General features: G+C 40.3%; 2 protein-coding genes across 8 annotated transcripts in view; one reads left to right on the top strand and one right to left on the bottom strand.

Moving 5' to 3' along the window:
• NCOA3 (nuclear receptor coactivator 3) overlaps nt 1–22,306 on the bottom strand; it is a 150,356-nt gene that overhangs the window by 49,490 nt on the left and 78,560 nt on the right. The window lies entirely within an intron of this gene.
• LOC142422352 (biogenesis of lysosome-related organelles complex 1 subunit 1-like) lies at nt 21,188–21,562 on the top strand. Its single transcript, XM_075527747.1, has one exon. The coding sequence runs from the start codon at nt 21,188–21,190 to the stop codon at nt 21,560–21,562; it is 375 nt and encodes a 124-aa protein (XP_075383862.1).

Raw genomic sequence — 22,306 nt, forward strand, 5'->3', positions numbered from 1 at the left:
CCCTGAGATAATTTTTAAACCTTAAACCAAAAAAAAAAATCATCTGAATTCTTAAAGCCGAACAATAGTTTGTCTACTGGTGAAGATTGTCTGCCTTTAGCATCGGGCTCCTTTAAGAACAGTCTATATGGGATCTCTATTATTTAAGATGCTTCTTCTAGTCACGGCCTTGTTACTCCCACCAAGCCACCTTCATTTTCCTGCTGGGTGGGTCTGGGTAAGAGCGGGGGTGGGGGGAAAGAGACTGCCTGGATTATATGATTCATCTGTAAGTGAATACTAACAGGATTGACTGTGGTCACCACGGGGAGGGGGGGGCGCAGAATCTCACTGCCAAGATTAAAGAGCCAGGGATGCAGCATATCCTTGGGACCCCCAAGCTCCTACAACTTGAACTTCCTTGATCCAGGAGTTAGCTCTGACACCAGAAGAACAGCAATAAGAGAACCAAGAGCCAGAGCATGAGAGAGCAAATGGAATGCCCAGTCCACAGAGCAAGCCCAGTTAAGTGCTTTTGGACAAAAGTCTGGCTTCTGAAGCAGGGTGTCCCTGGGCAATTAATTGGGGGTGTTGGGTTGGCTGGCCCACAGAGTTGTAGCTAAGTGTCTTCAGGATGAAGCTTATAGGGGGGGGTGGCATACCCTTTGGGCCTTTATTGATAGCCATAAGAGAGCTTTGCAAACATTGTCTGAAGAGAACAGAGGCCAGGCTAACTAACTGACTCAGGCCCAGAGAAAGGCCTGCCTGCAAATATAGCAGAGAAGATACCGTTCTGAATGAACAACTGTATCCCAAGTATTTCTTCCTGGAATTGTAATATGTTAACTGCCCTAAAAAAAACCCCATAATCATGAGCATCATCTGAGTTCTGTGTGACCACTGCAGTGAATTAATGTGCCCAGCAGGAAAGTAGAGTGTTATTGAGGGACTGTTGGTGTCAGAATAGGGTGAAGAAGGATGTAGGATAGCAATCTGCCTTGGGAACCTGAGGAAGTCCCATGTGCTCCCGATGCTGTTTCCTCAGGATGACACCTGAACACAGACAAAAACCCTCACAATTACCAATAAGTAACTTCATGATAACTAGAGATACAATTGCAGTTGTTAAAAATTTAATTTTATTTGAATCGATAATCAACACCCATGGAAGCAGTGCTCAAGAACTCAAATGACATAATACATTGGGGAAAGCACTACAAAGACTTCCTCAGTGTTAAAGGGCAAGCTTGTGACAGGTGTGCCTGACTCAAAGCCACAGCGCTTGCCATTTCATCAGATGCATGTTAAACTTGGACCATGAATAAGAGAGAATGAATGCCTTTGAATTAAGGTGTTGGTGAAGAATATTGAATATACCAAGGACGACCATAAAAGAGAACAAAAAATCTGTCCTGGGAGAAGCACAGCCAGAATGTGTTCTCAGGAGGGAGGGCCCAGTCCTTGGAGAGGGTCATTATACTTGGCAGAGAAAGGAGATGGACTAACTAACACAGTGGCTACAACAATGGACTCAAGCATAACAATCGCCAGGACGGCCAGAGTGGGCAGTGTTCTGTTCTTCAGTTTCTGTGACTGCTACTGAGTCAAAGCTAACCTGATGGCACCTAAGGGCAACTTATGGAATCAAACTGAGAAATGGAAAAGAAAGTTGGGGGGTCAGTGAGCTAGCGGGACAGGAACAATTCAGAAAAGGAGGGCAATTCGGAAAAGAATACTGACACAACTTGCGGAATATAATCAATGTACATATACAACTGTACATATAGAGTATGTCCTGTTGTGTACACACAAAAGGGTTTTTTTAAAACATAATTTTTTCCTTTGACATTCAAAGGTCAGTTTCATGACTCATGACTTTAAAGAGCTTCTTTCTGTGCTTCATAAAAACCTGCCTTCACATGTCTAGAAAATGAAGCTGGAGACACCCCCTGGTTTTTAAGAGAACATCTGAGACAAAAATGTACTCATGAATTCTTATAAAACATTTACACAACAAACCAAATGCCAAACGCATGGCCTTCAAATTATGCTGACTCACAGCAACCTTGCTAAACAGAGGACAAGAGCCCAGTAACGTTTCCAAAGGTTGAGATCTTGATGGAAGTTGGCAACCTCATCGTTTCTTTCCCCCACAGGCTAGCTGGTGAGTTTGAACCACCAGCCTTTCTGGGAGCAGCAGCTGAGTGCTTAACCACTGTAGTCCTATGGCTTCCGGCTTTTTACCACAGAGCTCTTTCCAATGAAAACCCGCTGCCCCAGTATTGTCAAGTGGCCGCTCTTCAACATGCCTGCAATAAACAAACAGACACTGTACCCCCTACACTGTGCAGTGTTTGAAATAAATCAAGTGTTTGCCTTCAAGGGGCTGACAACAGAGTGGCAGGGATCACTAACTACTAAGCATATAATCACAAATTGCATTTATGTGCTATCAAGTGTCTCTTCTGAAAATTAGTGGCTGGTCTCTGATTCAGACATTGCATACAATGTCACACAGCTGTTCAATGTCCTAAATGTCTACAGTAAATCTCACATTGCTATTTAAAGACACAGATTAGGATGACTGACAAATGTCCTTGAAATGGGTGAAATGTCACTAGTTAGTTTGAACCCTCTTTGCGTGCAGGTAGAAACAGAAGAGAAGCAGCGCTAGGCAAGACTGACTTTGTTAGGGCATCAGAGCAACCAGGTGAAAGAGGGAAGCTGTATGCTCTCCAACTTCCAAACAAACCCACTGCTCTCAAGGCTTTGGACTTGGGCTCTGGCTCTTAAAAGTTGGGAACCCCAAACAACTTGTGCTTTATGGGTTATAGCTACCAATACTTGTCATACTCTAAATTAATCCCCAGATATTTGAGATTACTTACTTGATTTTAAAAGAAATCCACCACATGGTCACATAAATGCCAATTTTATCTCAAAATAGCTTTTCTAGAACAAAGCTATTTAGTGAGAAGAGTGGCTTTGTTTCGCATTTTTTTGCAAATCTCATGTCTGGCTTAACAGAAGACAGCTGGATTCCCTTCTCTGCATCACAGTCGACCTGATGCAGCACGCTGCTCTGAGGGAACCATATGAAGAAAATGTGGCCTTGCACAGATGTGTACTTGTGCAAGGAAAGAGTATTTTAATCGCTTCGTTCAGATCACTGTGGACATAATGCCTTGATATTTGCTAAAGCTCCCAAGTGGTAGCTTCTTAAAGGTTAGTTGTCAAGTGAAATCTGAAACAATACTGACATCACACTGTTACATTCACTCCGTCAGCCTGTGCACTCTATTCATATCTTTCACCAGTGCATGATCTTGCAACATCAAACACCGGTCATTTGGATAAAACTGGCTCCCTAAGTAAAGCAGATCTTACGAACAGCAATACAATAATGTACAAATATTTAAAACAACTATATTGACTATTACCACATCACATTAAAAAGATGTGGAAATGCTGAGAGCTGTCAAGTTCACAGTGGCAGATTCAAGTTTACCAAAATTATCCTTATTTCTTGAAAGCTCAAGTTTTATTGCTGACAGACAACAAACACTCCACATAAAGAAGCTGTCTGCCAAACACCCAAGTCTCTGCAGCCAGTGTGGATGCTGTTTCATGAAAACACCGTTCCTTGGGTTCCTCGGGACAATGCACTTGGTCTGGGCAGGACGGCAGCAATGCGTACTGTGCCGCATTCTCACCACAGAGAATATGAAAAAGCTGCACGCACTCAAGAGTTGAGATGTAATGAAATTAATAGGATCTGATGCTTCATCAAGGATACCCCTAAATGGGCCGCTGGTTCCCTGCCCACCCCCTACTTCTGTAACTGTGAGTGACTGGCAGTAAAGGCAAAATGACGAGCAGTACCACTTGGAAAGAGTCCTGGTGGTGTAGTGGGTTACACACTGGGCTGAGAACAGCAAGGTCAGCGATTCACAATCACCAGCAGCTCCACGAAAGCAGCAGCTTGTCAATGCCTGTGAAGATTTACAGCCCTAGAAACACACCTGGGCATTTCTACTCCATCCTAGAGGTTCACTATGCATCAGCATTAAGTCATCAATGGCAGTGATGCCACTACCTAGATTCACACTTGTAGTAGTCACCTAATCTAGTATCATTTTAAGGATTAAGACTGTAGGGGTGGAGTCTAGGCTGTCGATCTGGAACTAGACAATGAGACTACTGTGGGCATGGCTTTCTCCTGAGAATTCTGGGAAATCTGGAACTTCCTCCTTGGAGGTGGAAGACACTTCTCTATCTCTCTCTGCTACTCCCTGGGAGATGTTGCAGAAGACAAGCCATATGGACGCAACCAGTCTTCGGAAGCCAGAGAAGCTACAGAAACCCCTGCCAGAGCTGTTTCCAGTGACACTGGATCCAAAGACTTTCTACCCACTGGTCCGTGATCGTCTGCATTCAGCATCATTGCATGTGTTAAAGGAGTCTGAAGAGGACTTTATAGATTGGTATCGGAAAAATTGGTATCCGGAAATATCGGACTTATGGACTTAATTTGGACCGGGCTGGCATATTTTCTCCATGTTCAATTGCTCACTCTTGTATATAAATCTTTCTTACACACTTATGTGTGTGTCCATGGATTTGTTTCCTTAGTCTACCCAGACTAATATAACACCAAAATCCCAGCAGTTTTATAGATCAGTGTGACCTCTATGTATTTATGATGATGAGCTTGTAGACCCCATGAAAAGTTCTCCAGTGCTCCCCAACCAAACAACAACCCATTGCCTTCAAGTTGTCTTACAGTGACCCTACAGGACATAGAACTACTCTGTAAGACTCCAAAGACTGTAAATCTTTATGGGAGCGACAGCCTCGTCTCTCCTGTGAAGTGGCTGTTGAGTTTGGATTACTGACCTTGCAATTAGTAGCACATAACCCACTACACCACCAGGGCTCTTTGGGGGACCTTTCAGGGTATACAAACCACACTTTGAAAACCACTTTAATTGAAGTATCTACTATATATATTCTAAAACTCAAACTCACCGCCATCAAATCAGCACCGACTCATAATGACCCCCTAGGACAGAGTAGCCCCTATGGGTTTGAGGCTGTAAATCTCGGCTTCAGGTTTCTCCCTCAGAGCAGCTGGTGGGTTCAAACTGCTTACCTTTTGGTTAGCAGCCCAACATGTCATCCACTACACTACCCAGAGGCCTCTATGAACAAGTCATTGTGAGAGCATAAGAACTGTCTGATAAAAGGACATGGCAAAGAACTGCTTGCAACCAAACAGAACCAGCATACAGCAACAGAGGATGGTGCCATCAACAGGGGGCCCAAGACCAAAAACAAGCAAAGGCAGTCTGGAAATCAAAAAGACAACTAAAAGTAAAACCAATGGGTTGAAAAGACCAAAAATATGAATAAATGGGAGGTTTTTTTAAAGAATAAAAGTTGTAAACAAGAGCTAGAATTGTGGATTACTGAAATAAAAAAGGAGTCCTGGTGGCACAGTGGGCTAAGTGTTGGAAAGCTAACTGAAAGGTTGGCAGTGTAAACCCTCCAACTGCTCTTTGTGGAAAGATGAGGCAATCTGCTCCTATAAAGATTTACAGCCTATAGAGGTGTTTTTTGTCTGTCTCACGGGATTGGAATGAACTCAGTAGTGGTGGGTTTTGGTTTATTACATTCCACCTGTTGTGATAGAATACAAAGGCACCACATACAGAACCAAGAAGACTTGGTGGTGCTGTTGGCAGGTAAGCATCAAACTAGTAACCACAAAGTCAGGGGTTCTTAATGATTTACAGGCTTGGTTACCTTATATAAGGTCGCTATGAGTTATTATCATCTCAGTGGCAGTGGGTTCAGCTTCTTTTTTTATTAAACATACAAAACCTGGGCCATAATGGCCAGTGACTCTCAGATATTCCAAGAATACCTGGGCTAAGGACCTGGCAGAAATCAGTCCAGACAACATAAACAGAAAACCACTGGAAGTGCCAAGAAAGGGAGAGAGGGCAGAGGAGGACACCAAGAGAGCAAGGGAAAAAAAATGTGACTCAAATGCAAACGCTAACAGATATTTACAAAGTATATTTGTCATACTTCCCAATTCAATGCAATCTTGAAATGAGTTTAAATGTTTAGGATCCTTAAAGAGATAAAAGTACTGACAGCCATGAAAAAAAGGAAAATAAGAAATAACAAAAGGAATTAGGTTATAAAGAACAATGAAAGAGAAATAATCATAATCTAGCAATTGTAAAGACTAAGCTAGTGGTACTCCCTACTATCTGACCACCCCAAAACTCAAACTCTAGGTATGATAGGTTAGCAAGGAATTCTAGTCTGAAACAAAACCTGAATAGACAGGATTAATTCCTAGACCAGACACATAAAATATGCACAGATCTTAATGAACTGTGTAAGAAAACTGAATACTTGGATCAGAATGCAGCTCAATGAAATGAAGCAAAAAAAGGAAAAAATAGGCTTCAGGGTTGATTCCTGCCCCAGCAGGATCTTGACAAATTAACATGTCTGACTCTTAATTTCCCATTCTGCCCAATGGACAGGTCACTATACCTTTTGTAAAAGTGTTGAAAGGCCCAAAACTCAAGTGAAAAATAAAAGTGAAGTGGTTTAGCAAAGGGTAGACTTATAAAAAATGACTAATAATTTTATTTACAATGAAAATTCAAAAACTTTTCCCTAAATTCACACTGCAACTATAATGCATTTGTATGTTTTCTACTTCTGTATTAACTAAACAGCTTAAGCAAGTTGTTTAAGTCTTGGTATCTACTATCTACTAAAAATAACTCACTGCCATCAAATCAATTCCAACTCACAGAGAGCTCCCCACAGGACAGTAGAAATGCTCTGTGGGATTCTGTGGCTACAAATCTTGATAGCCTTAATACTGAAAGGGTATTAAAGAGATACCTTTTGTCTATATGATTATATAGATGTGTACTATATTCAGGTCATCTACAGACAGATGTGTACACATGTCTATTAGTACCACATATATATCACATTTGGGACACAGCTATAGATACTCCCCTTGACACAACAAAACACCTCAGAAGACAGGTGTGCCAGGTTTGAAAGCACAGGACCACAGTATTGTGGGATAACTCAGTCATTTGGCATGGCTCATAAGGACAGTGTTTTATGTCCTAGTTTACTGAATAGAGTCTGGGATCTTAAAAGCTTGTGTGCAGCCATCTAAGATACAAGTTATGGTTTCTACATGTCTGCAACATCAGGGAATGAAGACAATAAAAAATACTGGACAAAAATAGTCCACAGGACTAATAAGCCACATGAACCAACCACAGCCACAACTAGTCTGAGACGAGAACTAGATGGTGCCTAGCCACCACTATAACCATTCTGACCAGGAACACAGTAACAGACCTGAGATAGAAAAGGAGAGAAATTTGTAATTAAACTAAAATTCCTTTAAAAAGGACAGATTAAAAAAAGACTTACCAGACCAATAGGGCCTAGTGGAACTACTGCCCCAAGACACTCTAACTTGAAACAAATCAATTTCAGTATCCATCTTTCATTGAAAAATAGATTGAATTTAAAATGCTATCACTCATGAATATTGTGCCACAAGTCTGTTCAATTCCACCAGTTCCTCTGAACAAGAAATATACTATCTACTCCTATGAAAATTTACAACCTAAGAAACTCTGCAAGGTGGCTATGAGTCAGAGTCAACTAGTTTTCAGTGGGTTTGGTTTGAGTTAATTATAGGTCCAACTATTTATAGGGCCAGGGCCAAACAGTCAACTTCTACCCTAAAACTAAGGAAGGGTAAAAACACTAGATGAATGGAAACAGAACCAAAGGAAATAATGTAAATATTTTGTTTAAAACGGGACCGATACCATGGAACAAGTACAGGAAGTACTAACTGGGAACATGATTTGCTCAGTAAACATTCACCTAGCACACACTATTTCTTTTAAAAGAGAAAGAACTGTGTATTAGGAGAGTGCTAGCTTCTCAAGGATGCTAAGCGCTAAAATTAAGAGGTTTGGGAACTGGTCTTAAACTACTCTTGTGAAAACATTTCAAATAATTTTTTTTAATCTCTCCTTAATAGAGGGGGGAGGGGCCACAAGGTTGGATATATAGCACGCGCACACACACGCACCCGGAGGGGGAGACAAATAGCAGAAATGTGGGTGAAGGGGGAGAATGGACAGTGTAAAATGCGAAATAATAATAATGTATCAAGGGTGAGATGGTGGGGAGGGAGGGGAAAAAGAGGAGCTTATACCAAGGGCTCAAGTAGAAAATGTTTTGGAAATGAAGATGGCAAAATATGTACAAATATGTTCAATACAATTGACGTATGGAATGTTATAAGAGCTGTAAGAGCCCCCAATAAAATGATTCAAAAGTAAACAAAACTTGGGGGGGTCTCTTCTTAGTAGCAGAGTGAGTCTACACACAAGTCAAAAGAATCCGTGGGACAATTAACTCTTATGTGATTAAACTATTTAATTATAGGATGTGTGAATTATAAGTCAATACAACTTTTTTTTTAATATGTGGAAACAGTGGTCTTTGGTCACAAGTTTCTAAGGCCAATTTCTTCTTTGAAAAGTCACATTTAGAAAGTCAAGGGAGATGGAGGAAAGAGCTAGGAGTCACAGGGCATTTATGCAGGTCTAGACAAAGACATGTACATGTAAATATATATATGAGGATGGGGAAATAAATCTATGTGTCTATATTTATAGGTTAAGTATTAAAGTGGCGGAAGGACCTTGGGCCTCTACTCAAACACTCCCTCAATGCATGAATACTTTTTTTATTAAATTGGAACTCTATGATGCTCACTCTCCCGACACAACTGCTGAAGCCAAAAAGGGTGAACAAGTAAAGGTGGTAAAGAAAGCTGATGGTGCCCGGCTATCAAAAGAGATAGTGACTGGGGTCTTAAAGGCTTGAAGATAAACAAGCGGCCATCTAGCTCAGAAGCAACAAAGCCCACATGGAAGAACACACCAGCCTGTGTGATCGAGTGGTCCCGAAGGTATCAGTTATCAGGCATCAAACAACAAAAAATCATATCATTGGCTGCACACCTCCATGATAGGATCGCTGAAGACAAATGGGTGCATAAGCAAATGTGGCGAAGAAAGCTGATGGTGCCCGGCTATCAAAAGCGATAGTGTCTGGGGTTTTAAAGGCTTGAAGGTGAACAAGCAGCCATCTAGCTCAGAAGCAACAAAGCCCACATGGAAGAAGCACACCAGCCAGTGTGATCACGAGGTGCCAAAGGGACCAAGTATAAGGCATCATGCACAAAAAAAAAAAGATATATATGTATATGTATGTGTGTGTATATGTACACACACACACACACACATATATATATATATACACACCATATTGAATGAAGGGGGAAGTGCAGAGTGGAGACCCAAGGCCCAAGTGTCGGCCAATGGAGATCCCCTCAGAGGGTTTAGGAGAGGAGATGGGTCAGTCAGTGTGCGAGGTAGTACCGATGAAGAACACAAGCTTTCCCCCAGATCCTGGATGCTTCCTCCCCCCAACTACCATGATCCGAATTCTACCTTGCAGGACTGGATAGGGCAGAGGTTGTACACTGGTGCATATGGGGGCTGGAGGCACACGGAATCCAGGGTGGATACCTTCAGGACCAGGGGTGTGAGGGGCGATGCTGGGAGAGTGGAGGGTGAGTGGGTTGGAAAGGGGGAACTGATTACAAGGATCCACATGTGACCTCCTCCCTGGGAGATGGACGGCAGAGAAGGGGGAGGAAGGGAGACTCCGGATAGGGCAAGATATGACAAAATAACAATGTATAAAAAAGGGCACATGAGGGAGGGGAGAGCGGGGAGGGAGGGGGGAAAAAAAGAGGACCTGATGCAAAGGGCTTAAGTGGAGAGCAAATGCTTTGAGAATGATTGGGGCAGGGAATATGCGGATGTGCTTTATACAATTGGTGTATGCATATGTATGGATTGTGATAAGAGTTGTATGAGCCCCTAATAAAATGTGTTTTTTTTAAGTCACATTTTAAAAAAAAATTTTAAAGAAAAGTCACATTAAAGTTCTTAACTGATAGCTATACAAATGTGTTTACATAAGAGAATTTGGCCAGCCTAATTTTAAAAGTCAACATTCTTAATAAGATGCTCTCCTTCTCAACTGCTTAAAGGAAAAGGAAAGGGGACTCAGGTTTCTATATTCCAAATGGGACTGAAAGTCACATTCAGGTAGAAGACGGGTTTCACTCTACATGGTATCTTCACTCAACAAAAGAGGCTCATGAAAAACCCAAGACTTGCAAATACATAAAACTGAAATTTCAACTTCCTTCCCAAGGCCTAGGAATCAACGCCCTATACTACGTACCGAATCCTGTCTGGACATGAAAAGACAGTAGGATGACAGCTGAGCGTGGCCAATTTGTCTTCAGAAGTCAATCCGTATCTGCCTGCCTGACTGTGGGCACATGGAAGCAAGTCCATGTGAGCTGAACAGCAATGCATCGAGTTTTCCCAGGAGATTATTTTAATTAACAAGTACACTAACACAAGAGATTACTTTAATTAACAAGCTCTGCAAAATTTTAGTCTAAAATTTCCTAAAATTAGATTGTGATAACAATTTTAAAGGAGAATTTCTGAAGAACCAAGACAAACAATCATACACTACCAATTAATTCTATTACTGTCACTCTCTAGTAACATAAAATAACTAGCTCTATAAAAAACAAGAGGACTTCACAAATGCCGGGGCAAACTGGAATTAAAAGAGAACAAGGAGGGGAGATGGATAAAGGAAATTTTCCACTAACTTTTTGAAGTTCTGATCTTTTCAACACAATAGCAATCTAGCAGTAATTGATTTAGAAAAAAATATTTTATTTAAGTTGGTTCTCTACTTTAGGAACAAATTTTAAGGCAGGCAAACAAAGGAATGGCACATCATACAACATTATGTGACAAGAGTGCTATCTGGGATACATTAGTTACATTAATATTTATATTTGCTTAAAAGCTCAATGAAAAATAAAATTCCAAAAAAAAGAAAAAAAAACAAACAAAAAAAGAAAAAGAAAATTCCATGGAAATGAATTCAGTATCCTACACTGCTGATCAGTAAATGTGTGTCTACTCAACTTGTACAAATTTAAAATACAAAGCTCATTAAAGATTTATACGTAATTTCTTACACTGACAGGTAATGCACGATGGAAATTTTATGTAAAATTTAGAAACATATGCTGAGCATGTGTATACAGGCAAAGCTTTCCAAGTTGTTTTAAAACGTGAAAATGAGCACGGCTCCCACTATCCTTGATAAATGTCATCTGTCATACACTTGTGTCCAATATACACACACCATGCTTCACACAGCAGAGGCCCAGAAAAGGCCCATTTTGAAATTACCCACTGCATATAATGGTTACGCAAAGAATTCTATTCAAGATCGGAAGTTTAAAGGTTCTCCATATTAACTTCTAAGTGACACAGGCTTTAATATGTTAAATGCCACACAGACTGAGAAGCACATATTCTTAATAAAAGTTTCTGGAAACAAGCAGCCAAAGTCATTACTGTAGTGCACTTGCGAGATAGGGGCCATTGTCACAGTGATATGAACCTTGACAGACTTTACTTTTCAGATGGCTGAGCTGATACATAGGCCAATTATATTTCATAATTGAGTTACAAAATCAAGTACTATAAGGGCTACTTCTTACCATGTTTTTATGTCTATACTTGTCCACATACAATGGAATTGTCCTTTTTCTGAATCCCGGGAATGAGCTACTTACTGTATTAAAGCCTTATCTCCATCCACTTTCACAAAGAGCAAAAAAACAGTGGTTGGATTAATACAGCAATTTAGATAGTTGATTGTTCATGTCAAAAATGTATCTTAGAATTTCAATGATTTCTTTCCTACATATTCTGAAAACTAGAAAAAAAGAGTAAGCCAGATTAACTTTTGGTCTTTGATTTTAAAAATAAAGCACATTTATCACATGCATAATAAAGTAAAATTATAAAATAGCAATATATTGTTTTTAAATCATTTTATTGGGGCTTATACAACTCTTATCACAATCCATACATCCATCCATTGTGTCAAGCACATTTGTATCTGTTGCCATCATTCTCAAACATTTGCTTTCTACTTGAGCCCTTGGTATGAGCTGCTCCTAAGTTTTGTTTTTACGCATCCCCAGTATATTCCATGACTTTGGCCTTAACAAAAACTTTATAATTTAATATAAATTACTATGTGTTCAATGTTAAATTAAAACTGTTTTGAAAGTTCTATATTCATTTGTATCTTCCATGTAACATCACAGAAGGCAGTTCCATTGTATATTGTCATCACTAGCCCAGTTTTACTTCCATGAAGAAAACATTTAAAGAAAAAAAGGGGGGTGATTGGGGGATTGAGAAAATAAGTAAGCATTCACCTCAAGTAAAATAATTTTGACTTCCCCCATGAAACCTCAGCTACAAATAACAGAGCCACTGAAATGATGGCTTTGTTTTTGCTTCGTGTTGTCATCATCTCGGGAGCCAACACTGATTCTAGAAATACTGTTACAAGATGCCTGTAAACATCTCTGAAATGTTCAATAAACATATAGGAAAGTATAAGTGTTTGTTTCTTTTTAACAGTTTCATTGAAATATAGTCGCGTAGTACATGATTAACCCATTAAATGTATCCCCTATTCCTCTCCCAGCTTGTGTGTGTGTTATGTTGCCGAAAGCTAAGCCACTAGTATTTCAAATATCAGCAGGGTCACCAATTGTGAGCAAGTTTCTGTGGAACTGCAGACTAAGAATAAATGAGGATGAAGGAATAGGATGTCCACTCAGAAGGATTAGTCACTCACTGAACACCTTACGACTAACAGATACAGTGCTGAAAGAAGAACCCCTCAGGGTGGAAAGCACTCAAAATACCACGAGGGAGCGGAGCAAGCTGTCTCCTCAAAGTAGAGTTGACCCTAAGAGCACAGCAGGAGTAAGTTCCCGTGACCTTCGTTTGCTGATGGGGCATGACTCAAAATGAAAGCCAACAGCTGCAAACATCCATTAATAATCAGAATATAACATATGTGATGTACAAATCTAGGAAAATTGGAAGTTGTCGAAATGAAATAGAATGCATAAGGATTGCTACTCAAGGCATTAGGGTGCTGTAATAAACAGGCACTGATGGCTCTTAGTCGAACAATCCAATCAGCGTTCACTATACCAAGAATGACAAATTCAAAAGGAATGGTACCACACATTCATCATGAGAAAGAATATTTCAAACTCTGACTTGAGAGGGTCGGGTGGCAAGAGGGAACCGATTACAAGGATCTACATATAACCTCATCCCTGGGGGATGGACAACAGAAAAGTGGGTGAATAATTTATAAATTATCAAGGGTTCATGAGGGAGAGGGAAGCGAGGGGGAAAATGATGAGCTGATACCAAGGGCTCAAGAAGAAAGCAAATGTTTTGAGAATAATGATAGCAACAAATATATAAATGTGCTTGACAAAATGGATGTATGTATGGATTGTGATAAGAGTTGCATGAGCCCCCAATAAAAAGATTTTTTTTTAAAAAGATCTAACTTGAAGTACAATTCTATGTGTGATCGGATAATATCTACATATACGGACAGTAAAGTCCAGTTAACACAACTATCATTCAAATTCATACACCAACCACTAGAGCTGCTGATAAAGAAACAGTAGAATTCTACTAACTCCTTTGATCTAAACTTCATCAAACATCTAATCAAGATGCATTGGTATTTATTGGAGACTGGAATATGAAAGTTGGCAATTAGGAAGGTCAGCAATTGGAAAATATTGCCCTGATAACAGAGAAGAACCTAGAGATTGCATGATAGAATTTTGCAAGACCAAAGACTTCTTTATTACAGGTGTTTTGTTTTTTTTTCCAAGAACATGTGACTGCACACATGGGCCTCACACCATAGAATAACTCAATATTGTAAACCAAAACAAGGCCATGGGATGACTGGAATTTAAAAAAATAAAATAAACCAAACTCACTGGTATCAAGTTGATTACAACTTATATAATTAAGAAAATTAAAAAGAACAAGACATTGGGAGGTTTGCAAGAGTTAATGCAAAAGATGCAAATACGGTTATATACACAATCCTATGGAAATCTATGAGTAGATACTCATGTGTGTGGGAGGTTTGGGAGGGAGAGTGGGATTATACCGAGGTTAGACAGAGATGTGGTAGGGGACCTTTGTATATGTGTGCTTGCCTTTGCTGCAAATATATCCCCTAATGTGGTGGAGCATATAGGAGGTTGTGTTTGTCTGGGTACTTTAAGAGAAACAAATTCACAGAAACTCATGTATAAAAGAGAGTTTTGTATAAAGGTTAAGTGCACATCAAGAAAACATCCCAACCCAGTGCTGCCCAAGCCCACAAGTCCAACAGTAACCCATATGTTTGACACCAATCCACAAAGTCCTCCATCTCACAAAAAATGATGTCGACTGCAGGAGGAAAGCCGAGTCAGTGAATGTGTAAGCTTCTCAGGTCTGCATCAGGGTAGGTCCATGTGGTTTCTGCTCAGGGATGTCTTGCAGGAAATGAGCCTTGCCAACTAAAGCAGGAAACTGGCTAAGGCAGCTGCACCCTGGTTCGACGATCAGAAAGCAAGAGACCTGAGAACTAGAAAGGTGAGGGCTCAACAAACCATTTATCCCTCTGCCCTTCAATAAACCCCACATGTGTTTATCAGCCAGGTTGGCACAACAAACTCATTACCTCAATCCACCCCTTGCCAACCTGGCACCTGTACATAATTCTTTAGCTTCACGACTGCAATTAAGTAACACCTACACCTTTAATCCTATAATCCTGTGAATATGTTCCCCGACCTATGAAAGTTTGTAAGCCAACCACTTCTTGCCTTTATCCCCCAAATTTTGAGTATCCAATTTATATACTACCCACTTACATCAACCCAGTGCTCTGAGGAGACAATGATTTTCCAACATGAAGAATCTTCATTCCAGTTGGAACCTTGTAAAGCCTGCATCCATAAGCAAAATCAAATCCAGACAGGTAATCAATCCATCATAAAGTCAGCAACAATATGCACCAGTTCACAGGCTCAAAAATCTCCATCTGGTCACGTCTGGTCAAGTCAATGAGGGCTGCCTCACTGAGTCTCCACAGAGTGCCCACTGGTCACCTTGCCTTTAGACCATGGGTTCTCACCAATACTCAACAAGCCTAGCCCTTTGTGCTAGGTCATGAACTTTTTTGGTTTTCAGTTAAAGTATGGGAAGGAACTCCCCAGGAGGCCATAGGTGCAGACTGGAAAAAAGAAGATGATGCGACAAGAGTGGAGACTGTGGGCATTTGAGTCACTTTTTCATGCAGTTTACTTGTCCCTTCAGGTCCTGCTCTGGCCCGATCTCGTATATACCACGTCTATTTAACAATGGAGTGTTGCTGCGCAGTCCAACTTTATGATTCTGTAGGTCAGACAAGACCCAGTTCATGATGGGTAGGTTCAGGCCTCATGGTGACTTGGTGGCCCATGGTGAGGCTTTCAGTCTCCACCAAGGCCCAGTAATAGGCCAACTGCTGTTTTTCAGAGGAGGAGGAGTTGTTTGCAGAGAATGGCAGGACTTTACTCCAAAATCCCAACAGTCTTCGCTGTGATTCACCAATAGGGGTCTGCCAAAGACACCACACTGCATCTTTATATACAACTGACACCTCCAGTACCATCGGGTCAGTTGGATCATATGGTCCCAGTGGCAAAGCAGCTTGCACAGCAGCCTGAACCTGTTGAGCCTTTTCTTGTTCTGGGCCTCACTCAAAATTGGAGGCTTTTCGTGTCACTTGATAAATAGATCGAAGTAGAACACCCAAGTGAGGGATGTGTTGCCTCCAAAATCTGAAGAGGCCCACTAGGTGCTGTGCCTCCTTTTCAGTTGGGGGGGGGGGGCAAATGCAGTAGCTTATCCTTCACTTTAGTAGGAATAATCTCGACATGCCCATCACTGGACCCCTAGAAATTTTACTGAGGTGGAGGGTGCCTGAATCTTCATTGAGTTAATTCCCCAACCTCTCATACACAGATGTTGTACCAATTAATCTAGAGTCTTTGATACACCCTCTTTAGTGGGTCCAATAAGCATGTCATCAATATAATGGACCAGTGTACAGCTGCCTTGCTTGTTCTTTGCCTCAATTTTCAAGCTACACTACCTGTGGGACACCTAACCTGTGAACTGTGTCACTGTAACTTGAGGTTCTTTCAAGACCTGCTTCACCACACCACTGGAATTTACATCTCTTGAGCTGGGGACTATCAGACCCTGTCATCTGGCTGACTGTTGGTGACCTGCCTTGCTGTTTGCTGCCTGTGACCGGATAGCCTGAATTGCTCTACAGAGGACTACCCGGCAGCCATCAAGACTTGAAGGACTGCCAGTGTCTCACAGCTGTCTCACGGGAGTGCGCTGCACTGAGCCATTTGTACTGCATTATAATTTAATTATTTCTTATGTTATACATCTATCTATATGTGTGTGTATATATACATATATTATTAGCATTCTGATGTTGTTTCTCTAGAGAACCTTAACACAGAGGTAAAGTTACGAATATGTCTTAAACATAACCAACTTCTGATGGAATAAGTCCCTGGCCTGAGGAATCAGGACCACAGCCTCAGGGGACATCTGTCTATTGGGAAAGTAGTGGCTGGAGTCTTAAAAGTTCATAAACAGCCACTAAACCGTAAGATGCAAGCCCTGGCTTTTTCCTGTCCAGAGTAAAGAAGAGTGCTGAAAATCAAAAGGTCTTTGAAAACAACAGACCAATGGACTAACAGACCACACAAATATCAGTCTCCGCATCAAAAGCTCTGGGTAGAGTGGGAGAAAAATATGGAACAGAACTCAAAATCATAATTAACTTACTGGTTACACAGAGACACATGTATCCCCCAAGAATGCGGCCCTTAGTCACCCCCTTCAGGGCTAGAAGTGAATTCACCTCTGTAGTAGAATAATCCACTATTTAAGATCAAAGGGGAAGGAGGAGTAGACACAGACAGAAAACAGCTCACAGACTTAAACATAACTCTGAGGAAGACATTCTGCTGCCACGCGTCACCGTAAGGCAGCACAAACCCAGTGGCACCTAACAACATTTGCCTTCTATCATTTAGTGACTTTTAGTAAACCCAGGGCTGTGTAGTCAACACAGTAACTTTTACATTTTCATCATCCCAAAAATAACAGTCACCCCTCACCCCCACTCTCCCTCAGCCAGCACCACCACCATCTCCTCTTCCCGTGTCCCTTTCTCCATGGTCAAGGGCAACCATTAACCTATAGCAATGCGTGCCAGATTAGAATTGTGCTCTGTAGGATTTTCAATACTGGTTTTAGGTGTTTTGGGACAGACTGTCGGGCTTTTGTTCCAGTCTGGTGCCTAATACTAAACCTGGCAAGTTGATTTCAAGTCATAGCAACTGCTCCTGCTGAGTACACATAGAACTGTTACCACAAGGTCATTGGTTTAAACCCAGAAATTGCTCCTCAGGAGAAAGATGAAGCTTCCTTCTCTCCATAAAGATTCACAGTGTAGGAAACTCTACAAAGAGTCATTAAATCGACTCTATAGCTGTCTCATCAATCATCTTACAAAGGTAGATTTTCCCAGGCCTTTCGTCCACAGAGTTGCTGCGTAGATTTGAACCACAAACACCATTGACATGTCAAAAACAGATCAAACCCTAATGTCTATGAATCACAGAATTAAAAATAAATTCTAATAAAACCTTATAAAGGAAGGAAATATAATTAGTACAGTCAGAAAAAATTATATATAACATAGTTGAACACTACAAGCAAGCATTAAAAGGGGAAAATGCATGACATAAATTATGATATTATAAAACTAAAAAGAGAAACCTTTGTTCAAGAATACATACCTAACCTATGGGGTTTTTTGTTGTTGTTTTGTTTTGTTTTTTAAGGACTTTTTGAAAAGCATGTAAATTATTAACTAAGTTAATGATAGCCATAACTTCTTTAAACCGTGGTGGCACAATGAGTCATAAGGAACTCCAGCCCTTTTTCCTACTCTTGTGTCTCCTTCAAGGAGCCCTGTAAGTGCAGTGGGGCTGGATGCTAGGCTGCTAACCACAAGTTAGGTGTACAGTTCAAATCCACCACTCATGTCAGCTCCCATAAACCTTTACAGTCTCATGAACCCACAGGGGTAATTCTGCTCCATTCGAGAGGGTTTCTTTAAGTCAGATTCAATAGCAAGGAGGTTGTCTCTGGCTTCAGGGAGAAACACAGGAAAAGAGATACAGAAAACCTTACAGTTATTTCGTTTAACTAGTGAGTCTATGTCAATTCTTAGAAGTATAGTTCATAACTCACATTTAACATATATACGTCCCAATATAAAATATTACATAATTTTAATGTTTTAAATAAAAAAATAACAGGAAAAATATTTCATCCAAATTTGAGCCAGATAGTATGCTAAATGCATCTCATTTATAACTCTCATCTAATTCTCATTAAGCCCTATCATATTAAGAATAGTGAACTGAATGAAAGTGGAATTCAAAATTATCTCTACATGAGGGCAGGGCAGGGCATAAATCACCGAGGTCACCCATACAATAAAATGGTAGAACTAGAAATTAAATCTAAGCCATTCTAACTTCAGAACGTATGCTCTTAATCATTCCTAACCCTCTTCCCACAAACAAACACAAGGAACTTAAGTCTTATGTCATACATCAAATATTTTATTTCCTTTTTCATGTAATCTGTTCTCAGTGTGATCACGTCACTTAAGGTCGTTCTGACAGTCTTTCAAAACTACAAAAAAAGGTCTGGATGAAATTCAACTAATAAGTTACTGTTTTCTAACCGTACCCAGGAGAAAGCCCTACCAATCTGAAGCAAGAAACAGTTAAGAGCTGAGGCCTACTGCAAGTCACTATTAGGACTGCTGATTCTTATCTACCCCTATATTCATCTTTTTTTTAAGAATTTAGCATGAAATAGTATTTGTTTTTAATCATTTTATTGGGGGCTCATTCAACTCATCACAATTCATACATACATCAATTCTGTAAAGCATATTTGTACATTCATTGCACTCATCATTCTCAAAACATTTGTTCTCCACTAAAGCCCTTGGCATCAGCTCCTCATTTTTCCCTCTCCCCCCACCCTCATATGAACCCTTGAATAATTTATAAATTAATATTTTGTCATATCTTACACTGTCTGACATCTCCCTTCACCCACTTTTCTGTTGTCCATCATCCCTTTAAAAAGTTTAAATATTTTCATCTCACCAATACTTTAATCTCCAAGTCTGAGTGGCCACCCCACACTTATGGTGAGTGGAGGAGAGAGGCAGTAGGGTAACTAAGGCTCTGTAATGAGGAGCCCTCATTTGTCAGTCACAGATATTGAAAGCAAGAAAGACCGCCAAATCTTCTGTAAAACAACAAATTGAGCACTCTGAGGAAACTGATGTCAGGCTGAGACAATTAGCTCACCCAGTTTCTGTGCTAAGAAACTTTGACATCTTGGGTTTTCTGGCCTTAAACTTGAGAGTTAAGCAAGCTAATCAATTTGGTAATGTCAATTGCACTGCATGTATAAAATGTAAACCTCAAACCAATTCACTGAAAATGTATGGTTTTAAAGCAACAGTAGCTTCACAAGATTTCCACGAGTATGATTCCTATTATACCGTAACTAGAAGACAAAAGCAGAATTTTTAATAAAAAAACCTTTAAACTTTAATAATTCAATTGCAAACTAAATGGAAAAGATATAGACTTAGCTTGAAATGTAGTTTTTATGCAACTAATACTCTTTTTAAATTACAAAAGTTTCTATAAGGATATAATAGAAAGTTAGAAATTAGGATTGTATTGAAATGTGATATAACCCCCACTGCTGAGCCAATTCTGACTCATTGTGACCCTTATAAAGGCACATTTTCCTGTGTCTTCATTTATCCCATACAATTATCCAGCTCCTTGACAATGCCTCTATTACTTTAGCCAACAATATAATACTCTTATTTTAATTAAAATGAAACAAATTGGTTCAAATTTTTTTCATGAGATAACTATCCACTCTTTAAATAGGTTATACCTTCAAAGAGTAAATGTCCATGTCCATGAATGATATGACCTGGAATTCAAAACGTCATGAATTTTAAATCTCTCTTGAAAAACTACAGATATTTTTATTACTGTAAAGATTAGTTCTTAGAAGTTTCACTGACTTCAAGGATGTTTTTGAATTATTCAACCAAAAAAAATTTTTTTAGCGTGTAAAGAAGAGGGGGTAATTTGACTTTAATGTTATGCAATTTTGCAATGTTTAATTTAATTAAGTAGCATCCTCTTCCAGGATCCCAGGCCTAAGATAGAATGACGATGTGTAAGAATCACAACTTATCAGAAAATAGATTTGCTAAATTGTTGGAAAACACTCATGTTGGAGATGATATGAAAAAAATTGACTTGAAGACATTATCAAAGAATTGCCCAATTTGAAGGGAAAAAAGCAGCAGCATTGAGGAAAAGCAGACAGACGCTAAAGGACATGTGAGAAGTATCAAGTTATCTAACAAGCATATAATTGGAGCCCAGAAAGGAAAAGAAAAATTTTTTATGAAAAAAAATGGCCAAAATTTGGCAGATTTGAAGAAAAGACTAATTTACAAATTGAAGAACCTCATAGAATCCCAACCAGGATAAACACAAAGAAAACCAGTGCCAAGTACATCTGGTCAAATGGCTTCAAGCCCACATCAGCGAAAACCTTGACAGTGGACTGAAAAACAACTAAATTACAGACAGAAGAATTGAGGCTTACTGATCAGAACCCACAGCATAATCGAACAATATCTTGAGAGTGTTGGCATTTGAAATAGAATTTTTTAAAACTGTCCACTCAGAATTTTATATCCAGTTAACAAAGAATGAAGGGAAATACAAACATTTCCAGATAAATAAAAATTGAAACAATGAATCCAAAGCACTTTAAAAAATAAAAGATTCGGAGGTGTAACCTGCAGCTCCCCGTGCCAAGAGGGGTCCGGCGCGCTCGGGACCCAGCCCCAACCCATGCTGCCCCGCCTGCTGAAAGAGCACCAGGCCAAGCAGAACGAGCGCAAGGAGCTGCAGAAGAGGAGGCGAGAGGCTATTACTGCCGCAACCTGCCTGACAGAAGCTTTGGTGGATCACCTCAATGTGGGTGTGGCTCAAGCCTACATGAACCAGAGGAAGTTGGACCATGAGGTGAAAACCTTGCAGGTTCAGGCCGCCCAGTTTGCTAAGCAGACTGGCCAGTGGATCGGAATGGTGGAGAACTTCAATCAGGCACTCAAGGAAATCGGGGATGTGGAGAACTGGGCTCGGAGCATCGAGCTGGACATGCGCACCGTTGCCACCGCCCTGGAATATGTCTACAAAGGGCATCTGCAGCCTGCCCCCTCCTAGTCCTTCCCTTCCTCCACCTGTCCGCCCCCTCCAACCCTCCCGCCCCCCGCAGGAGGAAGCAGTGCTAACAGGACCATGAATAAAGCACAGTGCTCAAAAAAAATAAATAATAAATAAACAAAAGATTCTTCTTCAGGCCAAAAGAAAAGGAATCACATGAAAACTTAGCTCACTCTAGGAGAGTACACAAACTGCACCAGAAATATCTTTTTGCTAGATGGTGGCTTCTGCTTCCTTCTCATGATACCCGAAAGCCAGCATGTTTTAATTGTCCTCTAAGAACACCCAAGGACCCCCAAGAAAAATTATGTAAAAAGACTGCATACATACAAACTCACTACCATGGAGTTAATTTCAACTCCAAGAGACTCTATAAGGACAGAGTAGAACCGCCCCTGAGTGTTTACAAGGCTGCAACTCTTTATGGGAGTAGAAAGCCTCATCATTCTCCTATAAAGCTCCTGGTGGTTTCAAACTGCTGACCTTGCAGTTAGCAGCCCAAAGTGTAACCTACTACACCCACCAGGGCTCCTTTAAATCTTTATTTCTTTCAAGAAATATGACTCTCTATGACAGACTATTCACCTAACATATCCAAGATAATTTTACATCCATTCGAGAAGACAAAGTCAAACTTTCTCTCTTTACACGTTAAGCAGACAACCTCTTAAATGCAGACTACAGAACCAGACTCATCAAAACAGAATACATAGTACTGAATGAGTTAAGTAGAGAAATTTGACT

Source organism: Tenrec ecaudatus, chromosome 12 (assembly GCF_050624435.1).
Source record: "Tenrec ecaudatus isolate mTenEca1 chromosome 12, mTenEca1.hap1, whole genome shotgun sequence".
NCBI lineage: Eukaryota > Metazoa > Chordata > Mammalia > Afrosoricida > Tenrecidae > Tenrec > Tenrec ecaudatus.